At 46.0% G+C, this 20,326-nt stretch overlaps 1 protein-coding gene across 2 annotated transcripts in view; it reads right to left on the minus strand.

The window, feature by feature from the left end:
- The window catches only part of EYA2 (EYA transcriptional coactivator and phosphatase 2), a 293,919-nt gene that overhangs the window by 170,570 nt on the left and 103,023 nt on the right, over nucleotides 1-20,326 (minus strand). For both annotated transcript variants that reach the window (XM_030826398.1, XM_030826397.1), the window contains exons 3-5: nucleotides 17,148-17,193; nucleotides 12,995-13,137; nucleotides 1,800-1,916 (exon numbers count right to left, since the gene is read on the minus strand). In XM_030826398.1, the coding sequence (XP_030682258.1) occupies nucleotides 1,800-1,916; nucleotides 12,995-13,137; nucleotides 17,148-17,193 (306 nt within the window). The remainder of the gene's footprint in view (nucleotides 1-1,799; nucleotides 1,917-12,994; nucleotides 13,138-17,147; nucleotides 17,194-20,326) is intronic.

Below are 20,326 nucleotides of genomic sequence, written 5' to 3' on the forward strand. Positions count from 1 at the left end.
CCTCCTATTATCAGGGCCAGTGCCATCATTCACTCCCCACTTGGAGAGATGGGTCTCAGCAGTTTACTCCCTTCAGTGGGCCTCAGAAAGGCCCCGACTGGGGACACAGACATGACAGCAGAAGCAGAGGAGGCAGGAAAGTGCCGGGGTTACAGCGACGGGCTTTGCAGTGAGGCTGGGGGTTGGGATTCCACTAGGCCCCCAAGAGATCTGACACAGTCCCTTTGCCATTACGCTTACAATAAAATCTAAAATCCTTGCCCTGGTGTTGGACAAATCAGTCATTCCTTCTATGCCTCAGTTTCCTCTTCTGTGAAATTGGAATAATACACTACCATTGCTTGAGAGCGTCATGAAGGTTGTACGAGAGACCCACAGAGCATCACCTGGCACGTAGCATGTTTGGTCAAGGCTAGCTCATGGCATCACGGACAAACTTGCACATAGACCTTACCAGGAAGCTATTCTCAGGGCTGGGCATGAATGCCTATTACCTGCTTTCCCTACACACATATCTAAGATTATTTGTTCTCCTTTCACAATTCTTTTTTCCTGAAATGCTGCCCTTGACAATCATTTTTATTACTTCCTTAATAAAAAATTAAAATAATAAAGATGAAGTGATAGTACTTCCAAGTAGTTTCTTTTAAAAGAAAAGTACTATCAAAGCTGGGTGCAGCAGTGCACAGCTGTGGTCCTAGATACTCAGGAGGCTGAGGTGGCAGAATCACTTGAGCCCAGTCTGGGCAACATAGCAAGACTCCGTCTCAAAAAAAGGTACAATCACTCATCAGCCCACCATCTTATCATTTTACTCTTTCAGACCCTTGATGGTAATTTTTAGCAGCTTATATAAAGGGAAACAGCAGAATGGGGATCCCCATAATTACAGCCACCAGCCCCCTGCTCCATGCATCAACTCCAGCATGCTCCCAAGGGGGCATCAGAACAGAGAAGGGCTCTTGGATGGTAAAAGAGTGGAGATGAGCATGGGAGAACCCAGTAAGCCAGTTCCTTATGGCATGTGGGTGGAGGGTTACACAATGGAGTTCTTTCTTCCTTAAGGCCACCCTCTAGGGCTGCAGAGCCTTGATCCTCCTGCCTAGAATAACAGCTTCTTCACCTGACTGTCCAATATTTCCACCACCCGACATTTCTGAGTCTCCACAATAGACTTGCCTGTCCCATCACACTTAAAATACAAGCAAACTCCTTCCCATATCCCTCAAGGCCATGTGTGATTGTGCCTTGCTCTTTCTCCAAGATTCTTTCCTCCTACATGCCTTCTGACTTTGCTCCAGTCTCACTGGTCTCAGCTCTGTGCCTCAAATGCATCCAGACATTTTCCTGCATGCAGCGTTTGCACAGGCTGTTTCCTCTGCCTGGAATGCTCTTCCCTAAGGTGTCTATGTGGCTGCTCTGCCTCACCCTTTGGGTTTCTGCCCTATGTCACCACTTCAAAGAGCCTTCCCTGATGATTTGATCTAAAGTCACAAATCTCACCTTTCCTGACCTCCCAAGTGCTCATCACTCTTTATGCAAAGACCAGGTTTATTTGCCTTATTACATTCAACCTCTTCCCAAATCATCTGGCTTATTTGCAAACTTTATCATTAGTCTCTCCCCACTGCCAGGTAATGACCATGAAGGCAGATCTTGTATCTATTTTCTCCACTCCTTGAGATAGAGCCTGGCACATAGTAGGTGCTCAAAAAATCTGCTGAATGAATGAATGAATGGATACCCAACTTAGGTGGTTCTTAGAGATGGGCAGGAAGGGGCCACGGAGCCACACTGACCGTGCATCTGGTAGGTGTATGGGCTCTGTCCAGTGGGTGGGGTGCTGAAGCTGGAGCCATAGCTGAGGAATCCACTCTGGCCAGGGGAATGGTTCAAGCTGTCTTCTGTCTTGATGCCTTTGAAGGAAGAGGGGAAAAAAAAAGGACGAAGGACACATGATTAGGATGTGTCCTTGTCACCCACAAAAGAGTTACTGGGTCAAGACAGCATGCAATTTTATCAGCTTCCAAATGAGGAGCTGCAAACTGGTGGCTTGTCAGCCAAAGTGAGCCTATAGACATTTGACTTGGCCAGCATATTTTTAAGAAAAACCGAATTAGTTGATTTTGTTAAAAGTCAGGACATTTCGTACACAAAAAGCTGGACTTACGGCTTCTTTTTGAATGACAAGATGGTCTAGTAACACCATGTCTGCAACCCATGTGACCACAAACTGCCCCTGTGGGCTCCCAATTCACGTGTTTCCCAGTTCATCATAGATTCCATTCCATCTGCAGGACTTTGAGGCTGGTTTTAAGGTGCTATTTTCTCATTGCAGTTGTGATTTGTTTTGGTACATCCTAGGACCCTATCAAAAGTGGAGAAAGGAAAGGCAGGCCACGAAGGTCTCATATTTTGTACATGCCACCAGCTTCATGCTACCTGCCAGCTTGGTAGGTATGAAGGTCTCATATTTTGTACATGCCGCCAGCTTCATGCCACCTGCCATCTTGGTAGGTATGCAAGCCTGCAACCCACTACTCCACTGAGTAGTGCCGTGTATGGCTTAAATGTCCATTAGGATTTTGGGCAAAGGTGTGAAATGAACCACCCTTCCTCTGCAAAGATGATGTCACTTAACTGTAAGACACACTCTCCAGTCTCACGGGGGGACCTGCTTATCCCAAGTTCACAGTTACAAATCTGCCTTCTGCTTCAGCAAAACTCGGCATGCTTACCTAAAGCATAGGTACTAATTCCATGAACAACTGGCTGAGAAAGGGACTGTGCTGAGGAGGAGAAGCTAACCATCATCAGCTCATTCACTTAATTTTTATTGAAAATGTAATGAATGCATAGTAGAAAATTCCAATAGTACAAAAGGCATAAAGCAAAGTGTCTCTTCCTATCCCTGACCTCAAACCCCAGCTCTTCTGCCTAAAGGCAACCACGATTACCAGCTTTACAGAACACAATTCACTTCCAGACAGGTTCTGTGCATATACAAACTTATGTATATAACATACATATGTAATGTATATATCTATTCCACCTTTTAAAAAATAAATAGGAATATTCTATAAATTCTGTTCTTCATTTTCTTCTTTTCCTTTTACTGCTTCACAATATGTGGTAATGATCATTCCTCATGAGCTTATAAAGTTCTTCCTTATTCTGTATTGATGGCTGTGTGACATTCTAATGTGTGGCTTCCTCATCATTTAACCAGTTTCCTATTCATTAACTTTTGGGCATTTTTGAGATTTTATGACGGTAATTTAAGCTGCAGCAAATACACACATAACACACACACACAACAAATGTGTATATATACACACATATATACATGCAGAAAATATATTTAACATATAGATGTACCTATATGCATATACATATGTATTTGCTGCAGCTTATAGTCATCACGCCACACACACACACACACGCACACACACACACATTTTGTGCACATGCGCACGTCTATCTTTTAGGTAAATTCCCAGTAGGTGGAATCACCGAGTCCAGGGCAAGAGCATCTTAAATTTTCTTGGATGTTGCTGAATGGTGCTCCCTAGATTGTAGGTGACATTCTCTCCAGTCACTGAGTGAGTCCTCCTTCTCCACAACCACATCAACTGTGTTATCAAACATTGCTTATCTCTATCTTATGAGTATAAAACAGTATCTCATTGCTGTTTACAATTTCATTTCTTTCCAGAACATTTCTAGTTCTGCTGATGGTTTTTCTTATTGAAATTTCCTCCTTCTTATCCCGTCAACCCCATAAAATAAGAGAATGTTTAGTAAGGTAAAAACAGAGAGATTCTGCATCAGGAAATCTGGGCTGGAGTCCTAGATGGTTTGCGTCATTGATTGGTGACCTGGAAAGTCTCTCCTGCAACCCCAGGTTGGAGGCCTCCTTTCTTGTAAAATGATGGGTTGTTAGGAAATTAAAGTAAGAGGAAAGAATGAACATATAAAGGCTCTGAATGAAGTAATTAAAGCACACATCTCTTTTATCCTCACATCGATCCCACAAAACAGGCAATATATTACTTTCTTCAATTTAAAGATGTGGGAATTGAAATTGCCAATCCATTGGACTGGGGTCTTGCAATTGGCAGATAACTCTGAAGTCAAGGTTCCTTATCTTGATGCTTCTCAATAACAGGTGTGAAGGGGTTTTATTCCATCGATGGTGCCAGACTTTAGTAACAACAATGATGGCAGAAATAAGCAGTATTTATACAGCACCTTCTTTTTGCTCAGTTAACTAGGAATGGTTAACGTTGCATTGGGTACAGTCTGCCTCACTGTGCACCTAAAGTAAAATCTAAACCCTGCAGTGACCCCCAAGGCCCTACATGGACTCTGTCCATCCCTTCGACCTCACTGCCTTTCCTGGGCTCCTTTGCTCACTCTGCTCAAGCCATACACTCAGACACTCTGTTTTGGTGACTGGATAGAAAGCCAAAATCGGAAATATCACTGCTTGTTCAGCCAGTTCCCTGATGATGAACTCCAGGTTGATTCCAGTTTTTACTATCACAATCCAAGATGAAATGTACATACTTCCTCAAGCAATGTCGGAGTGTTTGTCTTGGTCGGATTCAAGACAAAAATTGCTGCCTCTAAGGGTACCTACATTGTCCATTTTAAACAGGTACAGACAAACTGCAACCATGTCTTTGGACTCAAAGCCTTTGCATATGTTGCTTCCTCTGCCTGGAACCCACACCTCCCTCTTCTCTATCAGGCAAATGTTGTTTCCCTACAAAGGTCTTCTATGACCTAACTCAGCCCCGAGTAGCATGCAGTCCTCCTGCCTGGCACTCATCCCAGATCACTGTTGAACCTCTGCTCTCTGTTTAGGCTGGAGGCTCCAGGCGGGCGGGGCTGGGTCCCTCTTGTACCCTGCAGTCTCCCCATATGTGGCTCCCTGTCTTGCACATAGTAGGTGTTCTAAAATTGTCTGGTGAATGAACGACTATGAAAGAAAAGAAAATAAAGTTTTTCATCTCTTCTTTCGTTTGCTGAAGGGGTTGGATCATAAAATTCTAATCCATGAGAAAGAGAAGAGAATATGAAAATGGCAAAGGCACATGAGGGCCTTCGTGTCGTAAGTCTGTTGTCCAGACTGTGGTCCATGCATCAGTCACGAGTTCAGAATGAGAAAGTCAGACACCGAGAAGTAAACATCCCGAAACTTTTGCAGCAACTTGGCATTGTTCTGACATCTAAGGCCATTTCTCCAGATTTGTATTTAGTATGCTTTTAAAACATTTTAATTTGGCCTGGTACGGTGGCTCACGCCTATAATCCCAGCACTTTGGGAGGCCGAGGTGGGTGGATCACTTGAGGTCAGGAGTTCGAGATCAGCCTGGCTAACATGGCGAAACCCTGTCTCTATGAAAAATACAAAAATTAACTGGGTGTGGTGGTGCACACCTTTAATCCCAGCTACTCAGGAGGCTGAGGCACGAGAATTGCTTGAAACCAGAAGGTGGAGGTTGCAGTGAGCCGAGATCATGCCACTGCACTCCAGCCTGGGCTACAGAGTGAGACTTCATCTCAAATAAATAAATAAATAAAAATTTTAATTTGATTTTTTTAGTAATTCATTTTATTTTACTAAAATATTAGTCCGTAGTGGAATGGCAATTAAAAAGCAAAAACCCGAAAACTGGTCTTTTAAACCAGATAGAGAAACACTGCTCTAAGAGATTATGTTCAAAGGAAATCTGGTCACGGTTTGGCCCTGGGACAGACTGACCTCATCAGACCTGCTGCTCCCCAAGCATCTCTGATAAGTATCTTCACAGCAAAGAGAAAGAGGCCTCCGAAAAGATGCTTGTGAACTATCTGCAAGTTCCACTGGCTTCCGCTCATGGAAGCACCAAAGTGAGCGTGTGGATTTCAGAGAGGGTGTCAACAACAGAGAGCCAATAAGCATTCATTCACTCATTCACAACTATTAGCTCAGCACCTGCAACAGGTCAGGAGATACAGATCTTGATGCTGCAGATACTGTAGTGGTTGGAGCTTATATGCTAGTGGGAGGAGAATGACAGTAGAAAAACCAGTAAAAACACACAGTAGAGGAGAAGCATATAAAATACTTTTTGGGTAACACAAGAGACAACACGATTGGCTCCCAGACTCCCTGGCACACTCAGCGGCACACACTTTTCCCTGCCATCTTACGAACCTCACACTAACACAATTCTCCAAACATGATTAAATTTTTTGGACTCCATTTAGAGTCTTATGGTGCTAAAAAGAAGAATGAAGCAGGGAAGGAGGTAGCAAAGTTGGTTAAGGGGAGTTGGGATTTGAAATTTCAAACAGAGTGATCCGGAAAGGTCCCTTGGAGGAGGAGGAAGAGGTCCCATGGAGGAAGAGACATTTGAACAAAGCCCTGAAGGAAGCAAAGGAGCAAGACTTGTGGACACCCGAAGGAATACCTGTCCAGGCAGAGGGAAGGCATGTGCAGAGGTCCTGAGGCAGGAGCGTACTTGGTATGTTGGATGAACTAACAGCAAGGAGGCCAGTGAGGCTGGAGTGGGGTAAGGATTGGGGAGAGGGTGAGTGATGAGGTCAGAAAGATCATCCAGGTGGGGACAGGGCAAAGACACTGCAGTGGAAAACCTTTGGCTTTGATCCTGAGAGGGGCCCTGGAGGGATCTGAGCAGAGGAGAGACAGGAGATGGTTCATATTTAAAATATCAACAGCCCCCTGAGCAGGTGCTCAGTGATGTGAATTCTGGATCAGCCCATGGCACATGGCACAGCCCAGAGCCCTCGTTTCCTGTCCTGGCTCTGTGGTATCACTGAGGCAGGTGCCCTCTGCTTTCCAAGCCTGTTTCCTTGTGACTACAATGAGGGTTTTGGACCAAATTAGCGCTTCCCCATCTTCAATGTTGTGCACCACTTGCTTGGTTTTCCCATATCCCAGCACCATCCATATAATGATTCACTTCATGTTATTTTTAAACATCAGGCCGGGCGTGGTGGCTCACGTCTGTAACCCCAGCACTTCGGGTTGCCGAGGCAGGCCAATCATTTGAGGCCAGGAGTTCAAGATCAGCCTGGGAAACATGGTGAAACTCTGTCTCTACTAAAAATACAAAAATTAACTGGGTGTGGTGGTGCACATATGTAATCCCAGCTATTCAGGAGGCGAAGCAGGAGAATCACTTGAACGTGGGAGGCAGAGGTTGCAGTGAGCCGAGATCATGCCACTGCACTCCAGCATGGGAGACAGAGCGAGACTATATCTCAAAAAAAACAAAAAAACAAAAAAAAACAACTCAATTTTGAAACTATTTTCTTGCCTTAAGCAATAATGACCAAGAAATCACAGGTTCCATATTATATATATATAAAAATATATATTTGTATATATTTGTACACACACATATATATAGATATAAATGCATATTAAAATAAATATGTAACCACATATTTTTTGAGACAGTATTTCACGCTGTCACCCAGGCTGGAGTGCAGTGGCATGCTCACTGCTCACTGCAGCCTCGACCTCCCAGGGTCAAGTGATCCTCCCACTTCAGCCTCTCTAGTAGCTGGGACCATGTGTGTGCCACCACGCCCAGTAGTTCTCGAGACTCAGCACCCAGAGGCTTTGAAGCTTCTATCTTCAGCCTCCTGGAACCTGAGCCCACCATGCCTGAAGAAACCCAGGAGGAAGGGCCACATGAGAGAGAGGACCCACCGTGCCATCTAGGCAGCCCACAGCAGCATGAGAGGGACTGTGGGAGACCAGCAGCAGGCCCACCTGGCCAGCCCGCAGAAATAATACGTCAGTGTTGTTTTAAGCCACTAAGTTCTGGAGTGCCTTTTTACAAAGCCAGAGATAACAAAAATTCTTTGCCATTATCCAGGATAGTGAAGAATGCATATACCCCATGACCCAGAAATTCCTCTCGTAGGTTTCCACCCCTGAGAAATGCACAAAGATGCTGATTGCAGCATCCTATGTAATGAGAAACAATCAAAGCCCTAAAAGACTGTCTAAAGAATGGGTAAGTAAATTAGGGTGCCATCAAGTAGTGGAATATTATACAGTAGTGAAAATGAATGAACTACAGCTACTTGTATGAATATGGGTACATTTTACAGACATAATGTTGGGTGGAAAAAGCAAGTTGCAAAAGAATGTGTACTAAAAGATGCAATGTAGGTAAAGTTTTAAAACATGCTTAAAATACTCTACATTAAGGGTCAGCAAACTCCAGCCCACAGGCCAAATGTGATCCGCTGTTATTTTTGTAAATAAAGTTTTTTGAGACATAGACAGCCCATTCGTTTATGCTTTGTCTACGGCTGCTTTCATGCTACAATGGCAGAGTTGAGTGGTTGAGATAGAGACTGTGTGGTCTGCTAAGACAAAAATATTTACTATGTGGCTCTTTATAGAAAAAGTTTGCTGATCTCTTCTACATAAAAAAACGCGAGGGAATGATAAACGTGAAATTTGGGGGCACAGGAATCTTTGAGAGGAAAGGAAGGCCACCTCCCTTTATTTTTTAAATTGAATGGTCAGTTCCTGAGTGTCGTAGTATTACTCTATTATGTATGTCTTTAATATTGCATAATAAATTGAGAAAAAAATACTCAATACTGTAACTGTCCTTGTCTCTAGTTTGCTCAATTGTGTTATTTCCTGCAGCTATTTAAACAAAGTAAATAGCACTATTTGCCAAGGAGCAATGAAAAAAGTTTCCTGACAAGATTCAGCAAGGTTTGTCCAGACAATGAGCAAACACGGCTTGCTCAGGCACAGGCAGATGTAAAGGGAAACGGCTTTTCATCCACCTGTTATTGTTCAGTGACATGGACATTCTGTGTGTATGTGTGTATGTGTGTGTATGTGTGTGTGTGTGTGTCTGTGCATGTGTGTGTGTGGCAGCCTGGCTTCTACTGGGACAGGTGACATTTGTTGAGCATTTCTCTTGGGGTGGGCCCTGGTGAGGAAGCCCTTCATCTAGATCAGGGTCATGGACCAAATCTGGTCCACTGCCTGTTTGTGTAAATAAAGTTTTATTGCAACACAGACACACCCATTCGTTTACATTCGGTCTGGCTACTTTCACGCCACAATGGCAGAGCTGAGTAGTTGTGATAAAGACCATATGGATCATAAAGTAGAAAATATTTATGACCTGGACCTTTACAGAAGAAGTTAGCCAACCCCTGGTGTAGATGATCTCATTTAATCCTCCCAGCAATCATGAGAGGGGTAGACTTGGTATTACTCCCATTGTATGAATGTGAAAACTGAGGTTTAGGGAGGGGAGGCTGCTCCCTCAGGGTCTTGCAGCCCGCAACAGGCAAGGGTGGGATGTGAATCCGGGCAGCAGAATTCCAGGACATGTGCTCTTATCATCTACACTGTATCATCCAGGAACAGACGCTCCAAAAGTAACTGAGACAGTAAAATAACTTTGCACCAAATTGATTTCCATCTGATGCCATGTTTTGTCTGGGAACAGGGCTAGTTTTCTCTTTTATGTGAAAAAGAATATGGCTTCATTTTTCTTGGCTGTCAGCCAAGCGGGGTAACTTACGTGTGACTGTATTCTAAGCCTTCTAGCACAGCAGGGGAAAAAAGTTAGAAAAGATGCCCACACCTGTTGGCCAAGGTCTGTCATAGGTAATCCCCCGGGATTTACAGAATGCACAGCCAGGCGTGAGGGCTCGGGGTCCAGAGCCAGGCTGCCTGGGCTTAATTCCACCTCTGCCACCAACCAGCTGGGTGACCTTGGGTAAGTTATTTAACCTCTCTGAGTCTCTGTTTCTTTATCGCTCAAGGGAGGATAATGAGATGACCTTCCTCATAGGGTTGAGGTGGGGATTAAAGGAATTAGTGGAAATAAACCAATGTGAGTGACAGGAAGTCAACGATGGTGACTATTACTAAGCCTGGCCTGATGCCTCGACAGGACCTGTCAATTCTGCCTCTAGAGTTGCTCTTGATTCTGTCTACATGTGTCTGTCCGCTGCCATGGCCTCGCCCCAGGCCTCCAACATTTCCTGCTCCAGGCTTCATCTGTCTCCCAATGGGCCTTCCTGCTTCTCCTCCTGATTCCATCTGAGCCAGCCTCACCACAGCAGCCAGTGTGATCTTTAAAACCTAGGCTGGGCACGGTAGCTCATGCCTGTCATTATAGCACTTTGGGAAGCAGAGATAGGAGGATTGCTTGAGGTCAGAAGTTCAAGACCAGGCTGGGCAACAAAGTGAGACCCCCCGTCCCCGTCTCTACAAAAAAATAAAAAAAAAAAAATTAGCCAGGGGAGATAGTGCGTGCCTGTAGTCCCAGCTACTCATGAGGGTGAGGGAGGAGGATTGCTTGAGCCTGGGAGGTGGAGGGTGCAGTGAGCTATGATTGCACATGCCACTCCAGCCTGGAAGACAGAGCCAGACCCAGTCTCTAAAAATAATAAAAATACGAATAAAATAAAAAAAAAAACCCACCTAAGTTGCATCCTATTACCCACTGCTCATAAACCCTCTAGTGGCTTCCAGTCTCACTTGGAACAGAACCCCAAATCTTTCCTGGGCCTCGGAGGCCCCGCCCACCTTATTCACCTCATCTCCCATTGTGCTCCAGCCATTAGTCTTCTCAGAATTGCCAAGTTCCTCCCCATTCCCAGGGGCTGTCCCTCTGCCTGGATGCTCTCCTGTCTGTGCCTGCACATGGCCATCTCTCAGTTCTCAGCTGAATTTCGCTCCTTATTTAACAGGCCTTTCCCAGCCCTAGAACCTAAAACAAGTCTTTGCTTCCTTTATGCTGTGCATCATAATTTGAAATTATACATACAGATTTAAATATCTGGGGCCAGGTACAGTGGCTCCCACTTGTAATCTCAGCACCTTGGGAGGCCAAGGCGGTGGATCACTTGAGGCCAGGAGTTTGAGACCCACTTGGCCAACATGGCAAAACCCCATCTCTACAAAAAAACACACAAAATTAGCAGGGCGCAGTAGCGTATGCCTGTAGTCCGAGCTATTTGGGAGGCTGAGGTGGGAGGATCACTTGAGCCTGTGATGGTGAGCTTGCAGTGAGCTGCGATGGTGCCACTGCACTCTGGTTGGGCAACAGAGTGAGATGCTGTCTCAAAAAAAGAAAATTAAAAAAACTTTTTTTTTCTATCTCTAGGCCAGAGTTTGCAAACTCAAGTGTCTTCATGGAAAAGGCAGATAATTCAAGGGAGTAACATGGGCTGGGTGAGGACTGTGGCAAACTAAAGCTAAAAGGAAATGTCTGTAGGGCTCTTGTCCACCCAGAGCCACCGACCCGACACCAAAACTGTGGGTCTAGTGCTGCCTGATCATCGGTTTTAGGCAGTAATCTCCACGAAGACAGGGCCCGTTCTGCTTTATTGACCACTGTCTGCCCCACACATGACTCAATGTTGAATGAATGAATAAATGAATGAATGAATGAACAAACAGGGCAGAGGAATGGAGGAAGAGGAGGGAGAAAAGAAATATAAGAGTCAGCCTCTGCACTCAACTCAAGCAGGATCCCTCTAGGTGGGAAGACGAGATGAGCACATTAATTTTACAATTGAGGAAACTGAGGCCTGGAGAGGTCAGGGGCAGTGAAGTCAGGCAGGCAGGTCCCTGCCCACCAACCCTGTGTCCTTTCCACTGGAGAGCCCAGATTTGGATGGGCTGTAAAGTCATGTGGAGTGGCTATCTGTAGTTTCTTCCTGCCTCCTCCTTTGTGAACCACCCCTTCCTCACCTTCAGATCAGTTGTTTTGGGTGAGGCTGACCTGACCCCTGGTCCTGCAGGTGGACATGTGGCCAAATATGGCCACCCACAGCACCTATCTTCTTGGACAGAAGTGGGAGTCTAGTAGAGAAATTCCTGGGACTCTGCAGGAACTCCTAGACAGGAGGGGCTCTCTTTTGTGGGGGGCACTGCAGCCTGAAACTGCCAGGGCTGTCTTTGCCACCACAGTGGGAGAGCCTGCTTGAGCCTGAGGCCCACAGAAAGGGAAGCAGAGGCTAAGTCCTGATATTATCCCTTGAGGACCCGGACCCAGGCCTGCCTGAAGCCAGTGCCCTAGGTTTTTCCAGCTACATAGGCAATAAACTCCCCTGTTTCCCCCAGCTTATTAGCTTGGGTTTTTGTCACTTGCTACTAAAAGGGCTTTGGTTAAGATATCAGCCAGGAGGGCAGGGAATAGCATGACTCAACGCCAGAGGCAAGGGCAGGTGGGCATGGATGGTGAGCAAGGTTCGCAAGTCTTCAGTCCTTAGCTGTAAGATGTGAACAGTCAAGGGCGGGAGGTCTGTTGTTTCTGCCCCGTCCCCCATCACATCCATTTCTCCTTCTTCCGATACGACCACTCTGTTTTCCTTTAAGAAAACCACCCCTCCTTCATAGATAATCCATAGGTTTCAGCTTCCTTATCTCCATCACCCTGTTCTCCTTGCCTTGCTATAAGCATTGCCACATGGCCCAACTTGGGCCAATGAGGGCCAATATGGGATTCTGTTGGAACTCCTGGGAAAGATGAGCTCTCTTTCCACTGGGCATGCAGAGCTAAAAGGAGGCAAACCTTGAGTGGACAGGCACCATCTTTGCTGCCATGCAGGGAGAACTTGCTGGGAACATCTGAAGATGGAAAGAGACTTACTCCTCATGATGACACTTTAGCACCTAGATCCAGTCATACCTGATGACAGTTGTATCCACAGATCTCTCGGTATGTAAATCATTCAGTCCCAATTTTCCCTAAACCAGCTTGGGTTCGATTTCCAATTCTTGCCATCAAAAGGGATCTTGATATTATAGTCTATAGAATTTGAACCATATTTAAAGTGTTACTCTTTTCACTTTATCTCTAATCCAAAATCAGGTTGGTTGTGTTTATTAATCCACATTTAGCTGAGACAATAGTGCAGAACAAAGACCATGATTTGGGGACCTGAAGAGGGGAGTAAGGACTTGTTTGCTACTCACTGTAGGAAGGGATTCCATAGGCTTGTGCTGGAGGTGGGTAAGCTGTATAGGGGGTAGCCTGCTGGATCCCCGCACTGTACTGTGTCTGGCCGTAGGCTGCCATGGCTGTGGAAGGCTGGCTGGGGAGGACACGTGGGCAAGATCTGTGTGGAAAGAGGGAAGATTAAATCTCCAAGCCCAGTCTGGCACCCCTTCTTCCCTATGCTGATATCAACACCCCCATTTTTCTTTGGGGTTCTACTCTTTCCAGAGCAGAGACAACATACATGTTCACCAAATCCCATTTTATTTTCCTCTGCCTGGGCAGCAGGAAGATTTTATTTTCTGTCTCCTGTGCAGTCAGATTCAGCCGTGTGACTGGGTTCAGCCCCGTAGAATGTAAGCAGATATGCTGTAAGCCACTCGCAGGCCTGGCCAATGAACACATCCCCTGCAACCCTCCTGTCCTTTCTCCTCTTTTGATAGCAACTGTGGAGGGCACAGGTTGAGATGGCAGAGCCATAATATGGAAACACCCTGGATCCCTGAGTCAGCTTGTGGAGGAGAGAGAGCTGCCTTGCAGGGTTTCACCCCATCCATATTGGACTTTATGTGAGTAAGAAACAAACTTTTGTTGTGTGAAGCCACTGAGATGTCGAGGTTTACTGATTACTGTAGCATAGCCTATCGTACCCCAACTGTCCTTATTTAGATACCTTCTCAATTGACTGCAGCTTTAACAGGGCTGTTAATCAAGATGTCTTGCTCTTAGCTAAGGGGTGGGGACATGAGGCAAGATCATCCAATCAGACTGTGCCCTGGGAATTTAAATCCTCCATATTGCTTGAATCCCGAATCTGTCCTGTTCTTAATCTCTCTCGAGGCCTGATTATTTCATTTATGTTGTGAGCTGCTCCAGATATTCCCCCAAAAATTCTTTTAGACTTATATCAGCCAGAATTGATTTCTGTTGCTTGCAACCAAAGACCACAAATGGCTTCTCTACTCCATGGAGAACCAGGGCTCCTTACTTAAGATTGTACTATGGGTGCTGCCAAGCATTGTGTTTTTTACTAACGGTTGGGAATTGTGTCACATGCACCTGGTATGTACATTATATCTCATGGATGCTCTTATCAAATCTCTGGGGTGGAGGCTCTTATCTCTCCTGGTTTAGAGATGAGGAAACCAAAACTCAGAGAGCTGAAAACACAGCTACAAAGTGGTAAATATAGAGCTTAAACAAAGGAGTCTGACTACAGAGCCCATGCTTGGAACCATGAATCTGCTTTTTCTCGCAGGACTAGGATTCATCCAGCCCTGAAGATAGCAATAAATAAAGTCAAGGTCAGTTGTTCTAACACAAAGGGAGCAAAATGGTGGCCCAGGGGCCACATCCAATCCACAGATCCATGGATATAATTTCTTTGGCCAGTGAAGTTATTTTCTTTCCTAATTTGAAATTGTTAATATTTGAAAACCAGGAGGTTACGTGCACACGTACACACACACATGCACACACGCAGGCACGCACACAAACACTCGCTCTGTCTCCCTTCTCCTGAAAAGCAGGTGCTTCAGCGTACCTGGGTCTGCATGCCTGTGTGGTGCTATCAGCTGGATCTGAGCAGCAGCCACCTCTTGAGACCAAATCACATCCTGTCTGCAACAATGCCTACAAGAGCCACTTCCCTTAGCGGTAAAGGTAGTCAATTCTCATGCCTATGTGCCAGGCACTGTCCTATTTACTTCATGTGAATTGGCTCATTTAAACTCCACCACAACTGTGACAAGCCTTGGAGGTAATTTTTGTTTCTATCCCCATTTTACAGGTAAGAAAACAGAGGCAGAGAGAGACTTAGTAACATGCCACAAGCATACGGCAGATAGAGAATTTGAACGCTGGCTCCAGAGGCCACACCCTCAACCCCTCCACTATGCCACCCTCCCCCAGACACCACAACTATCATGTTTCTAACTGTCACAACTGGGTTAAGCGTACAGGTAAATGTTGATGAGATTCCCCAATCTGTATCTGATTCCATTTTGGTTATGTTACATCACTTTTGCTAAAGCCTGTTTGCTTCCAGAGTTCCTCCTCCACCTGAGGCCTCATAGCAGGTGAATGCAAAAGTTTATGGAATTATAAACACATGTCCCTATGCCCTTCTTTCTTTTTGACTACTGCCACGATAAAGGGTTATTTGGGGGAACCTGTTGCAAAATGTGTAAGAAACTCATTTGAGCTGGAGATGTCAGCCCCAGTCCTGGAAGGTGTCTCATCCATCAATATTTCAGCTCTGTGGGGCACCTGAGAAGCACGCAACCTGCGGAGCAGAGAGCCTTATTTGAAAATGCTCCCAATTCACACCCTTCCTTAGAAGAGAAATAGAAGCTGGAGACCCAAGACAATGCTTGCCATCAAAACCCATTCAAGTGGCTCAGATTAAACAGGGGCTAAAGTTAAAACCCAGAGGAAGGATGGTGGAGCTTTCTAACTCTGAGGCCTTAAAAAAGTTAGGTAGATTTAACAGTCCTCAGTTGCTACTAATACTCCCCAAAACATCTTCTGGTGGGAAAGGAAGGCAAAGAAAATGTCTTCCTTATCAACAGCTGCTCCAGTGTTGGAGAGGAAGGAAGATTTCCAGATGCTGAGGAGCTCACCACCTAGCCTGAGGGGCACCCAGGGCATGGCATGCAGCAGCGGGCTCAGGATGGCTTCTCCCAAGGGCAGCACCCAGAGGGCTCTGGGCAAGGCTATCCCAGCACTGAGCTCCGACTGCCCCAGCGTGTGCCTGTGGTGGAGCATTTATGGCGCCAGGTTGAGATCTCTGATTTACTGGTTTATCTCCCTCACCGGACTAGCTCTCCGGGGGCAGAGACCGCATCTCATCCATCTCTGAGTTTCTAGGGCTCAGTGTGGGGTTAGGTACTGAGGAGTGATGTGTGAATGGTAGAGGAGGAAGAAAGGATGCACGCATGCATATGTTCATTGCAGCACTATTTACAATAGCCAAGACTTGGAATCATCCCAAATGCCCATCAATGATAGACTGGGTAAAGAAAATGTGGTACAGATACACCATAGAATACTATGCAGCCATAAAAAGGAACAAGATCATGTCCTTTGCAGGGATACAGATGAAGCTGGAAACCCTTATCCTCAGCAAACTAACGCAGGAACAGAAAACCAAACACTGCATGTTCTCACTTGCAAGTGAGAGCAGAACAATGAGAACACATGGACACAGGGAGGGGTACAACACACACTGTGGCCTGTTAGGGAAGGGTAGGGGAGAGGGAGAACATCAGGAAGAATAGCTAATGCATGTCGAGTTTAATACCTAGGTGATGGGTTGACAGGTGCAGCAAACCACCATGGCACATGTTTACCTATGTAACAAACCTGCACGTTCTGCATGTGTATACTGGAACTTAAAATAAAATAAAGAGATGATGAAAGGAGGGAGGGGAAAAGGGGGAGAGAGGTGGAGAGAAAAGGATGGGGGACAAAAGGGGAGGGAAGAGAGGAAGGGAAAGAGAAAAAGGGAGAGAAAAATAAGGATAGAAAGAAGGGAGCCTGTAATCCCAGCTACTTGGGAGGCTGAGGCAGAATTACTTGAACCTGGGAGGCAGAGGTTGCAGTGAGCTGAGATTGCGCCACTGCACTCCAGCCTGGGTGACAGAGCAAGACTCTGTCTCAGAGAAAAAAAAATAGAAGGGAGATTGAAAAGAAGGGAAAGGAAAGGAATGAGGAAAGGAGAGAGAAAGACAGTGGGGAAAAGTGAGGGAAAAATTAAGAAATTCCCTATGCATGGGAAAGGAGAGGAAGGGGAGAAAGAAAAGAATAAAAAAAAAAAGAATGAAGAGAAGAAAGAAGAAAATAATAGCTAAGACTCTGAGGACACTCTGCTCCAGGCCCCATTCTAAGTGTGTTTTACCTGCTTTTGCTGGTTTCGTGGGGGCAGGCAGCATGACTGTCCCCCTCTCCCAGATGGGAAGGCTCAGGCCCAGGGAGGTGGAGCGACTTGCTCAAGCTCACTCAGCTAGGAAGTGCTGTGGCTGGGATTCCTATCCAGGGAATCTGGCTCCAGGGCCCTCTCTCTCAACCTCTACCTTCCAAGAGAGAAGAAAACGAGGGCATGTGAGCAGGAGACAAGTGAATGGCACTCACCTGGAGAAGAGCTGGGACACTCTCAGGGGGGCTGATTTGGTAATGCCTGCAGGAGAAAAAGAAAAATTGGAAGAGTTTTAGCGATTAGGGTGATGTTCTGCAGAGGTGGTGACTTCAGACACCACTTAAGCAGGAACAGACTTGGAGGGGCACTGCCCGTGGCTTTCTCCACCACAGATGCTTATCTGAGGCGCCACATCTCAGCACTCTTCTTGAGGGGTTCAGAGCCCTTTCTGGGTGCACTTTGTCTCTGTGCAGTTAAGGAAAAATGACATATAAAGAATCCATAGCATCTTGAAACATCAGAGTAGAGTCCATTTCTCCATCCATTGTACAGATGGAGAAACTGAGGCCAAAGAGACAGAAAGAATGGGCTTGAGCCAGGTCACATGACCAGGCAGCAGCACAACTAGGAAGTGAATCAAGCTGGTGCCATTTCCACTCCTGGATGGAAAACTGCTCCCTTCCCTGCCCCAAAAGTAACCCCCAAGAACCCCAGAATGGCAGACATGGGTCGGCTTTGCTCATCCAACATCCATTTCCCTTCTTCTAATGACATGGCTTTGATGTTCTTCCCCTGCCTCCTCACTTCCAGTCCATGGAGTGCAGGTGCAGCTGGCCCCAACACTTTAGGGGAAGGAAACCCCTTGGATCATCTCCTAAGCTCCACCTAGGGTGGTGGAGCAGAGAGATGGATGAAGCCTGGGCTTCTGATGCAAGTACCTAACACCCAATCACTCGGCACGCAATGTCCAATCATTGATGGGAGGCAATATGCAGGGGGTGACGAAAAGGTGACAGAGTTAAGCTGGGAGAGACATTTGCCAGTGGATAATTTTACATAGGGACAGTTCACCGGGAAGTATTTTTGTGCTCTGTCATCTTGAACAATGCAACTCGATGTCCTCACTGCAGAGTCCTGGACAAATTCTAGATATTGTGTCTACTGATAGGAACAGCATCAACCTGCCAATGCCCACTCCCTGTTCTGTAGGGCAGTGGCTGCGTCATCATCATGCCCTAAGGCCGTGGAGCTCTGAGCCTGTCTCGGCCTCTGCGCTGGAGGCTCAGGAGACCAGCGTGCACTTGCAACTCTGCCACTTCCTAGTTATGAGACTTCAGGCAAGTTCCTAGATCTCTGGGCCTCAGGGCTCCCCACTGTGCAATGGGGATGAAAATACTTATCTTGCAAGGATAGGAAAGGGTTAAATGAGATGATGCTGATAGCCATCATTTACCCAGTGCTTGTTACATGCCAAGCTCTCTTCTAAATTCTTTACCTGGATTAATTATTTTAATCCTCATAACCACCCTATGAGAAAGGTTCTATTCTCATTGTCAGATGAACAGCTGTAGGCACAGAGAGCTTAAGTAACTCACCCAGGGCCACACAGGAAGAACGGCATAGATCTGTGATCTGAACCCAGGTGGTCTGGCGCCAGAGTCTGTCTTCTCAACCATGACACTACAGCTGACGATGACAATCATTGTCGTAAGAGCAACTGGCATTCACTTAGAGGTTGACTATGTGCCAGGCCCTTGTTAACTGCTTATAGACAGGCTCTCGTTGAGTCCTCAAAACAGTGCTCCGAGCACACAACACCATTAACTCCATTGTATAGATGAAGAAACCGGGGCTCCGAAGGTCAAGTGCCTTGTTCAAGTCACACAGCCGTGGGCAAGGGAACTGGGACTTGAACCCAAAAGCTGTGTGAGTCCAAGGTCAACACTCTTAATCCCCTCCCCCTGGCTGAGCCAAATTCTGTTCAAGTCCCAAACCACTGGGGTCGGGACGGGGGTGGTGGTCTTGAAGTTCATTTAGAGAGTCATAACTGGAATTAAGAAAAGGAGAATTGCCTATTTTGTGATATATGATGGCAGCATGTATTGTCCATAGTAAGAAGGAATTGTGTAACACTTTTGTTGCAGGTACAGGTGTGAGAATGTGTTGTGTGTGCATGCATGTGCATTCAACAATGCAGAAATATATTTCACATTATGTATCACATTCAAAGAAAAGGTTAGAACAACAGTAGCCGAATGTCAAGGAAAGCCCCGGCACACAGTAGGCGCTCACTCAATGCTGATTTCCCTACCCTGGGTTTGTTCCTAGACGGGGTGTCCTGTACCCCATCATTCCTTCTTAATCCTCCCACAGGGCTCAAGAATGAACTGTCTCATTCTGAAGCAGCCACAGTCTCATTCCTGGTAAAAGCCCATACTTGAGTGCATTTAGTACTGCATAAGTTACTGAATTAAACATTTTGAATGTTTTCTTTCATAAATATGTATATATTCATAAAAATCTAAATCTATGGGAACAACATTCCTATGGGCTCGAATTAACTTGGCATTCCATAAATTGGAGGCAAGCGTCTTTTCTGCCAATCTCCATGGCATGATTTGCATGTTTGCCTCACCCAGCTCCTTTTCAAGCTTCCACCCAGTTCTTCTGAATTGTTGAGCAACCTGCCTTCCCCAGGCAGACAGGTTCCCCTCCCCCACTAAGCAGACTTGTAATACTCTCCCATTCCCACCCCAGCAACCTCAGGAAGACTGTGCAAGCGAGAAATAGGCATTTGTTAAGTGCAAAAAGATTTTCCTTTGGCAATTGTGTGATTTTTGAAAGAACACAGGCTTTTTTCCTGTTTTCCGCTGGTATCAATCACATTTAACCTTTTCATCCCAGGACACCTTGGGGGAATTGAGAAACTGGAGAGTGAGTGTATTAAACTCTATGTAGAATGATCTTCTGCCTCCCTTTCTGCTTCCTTTCTCCATGGTTAGGGTGGTGTGGACTGCATTGATAATCCTTATCATTAACACACATGATAAGGCAGTGCTCTCTAAGTTCCCTCCCTCCTTTGGTAGCCTTGGATGGGACAGTATCAAGGGTGGAGATTCTCTGCTTTGGCACAGAGGTGGGCAGGGACTGCCCAGGAGCAGAGAACGCCGTTCTTCTTCTTATGCACTTGCTAGTGGTCCAGAGCCCTTAGTCCTCAGAGGTCATGTGGACCAGGAAGTCCACCCTGCAGTTGTTGTAGCCAAACATCATCACAGTACCAGGAAGTAGGCTTGACCAACTGGTGGCTGTGGGCAACGCCAGCCCCAGTATGACAGGTGGAGAAGTGGGTATCACTGTTACAGTTGCAAGTGACAACGTGGTCTTCAGTGTAGCC

The sequence above is a fragment of the Nomascus leucogenys genome, chromosome 13, assembly GCF_006542625.1.
Source record: "Nomascus leucogenys isolate Asia chromosome 13, Asia_NLE_v1, whole genome shotgun sequence".
NCBI classification, from domain to species: Eukaryota; Metazoa; Chordata; class Mammalia; order Primates; family Hylobatidae; genus Nomascus; species Nomascus leucogenys.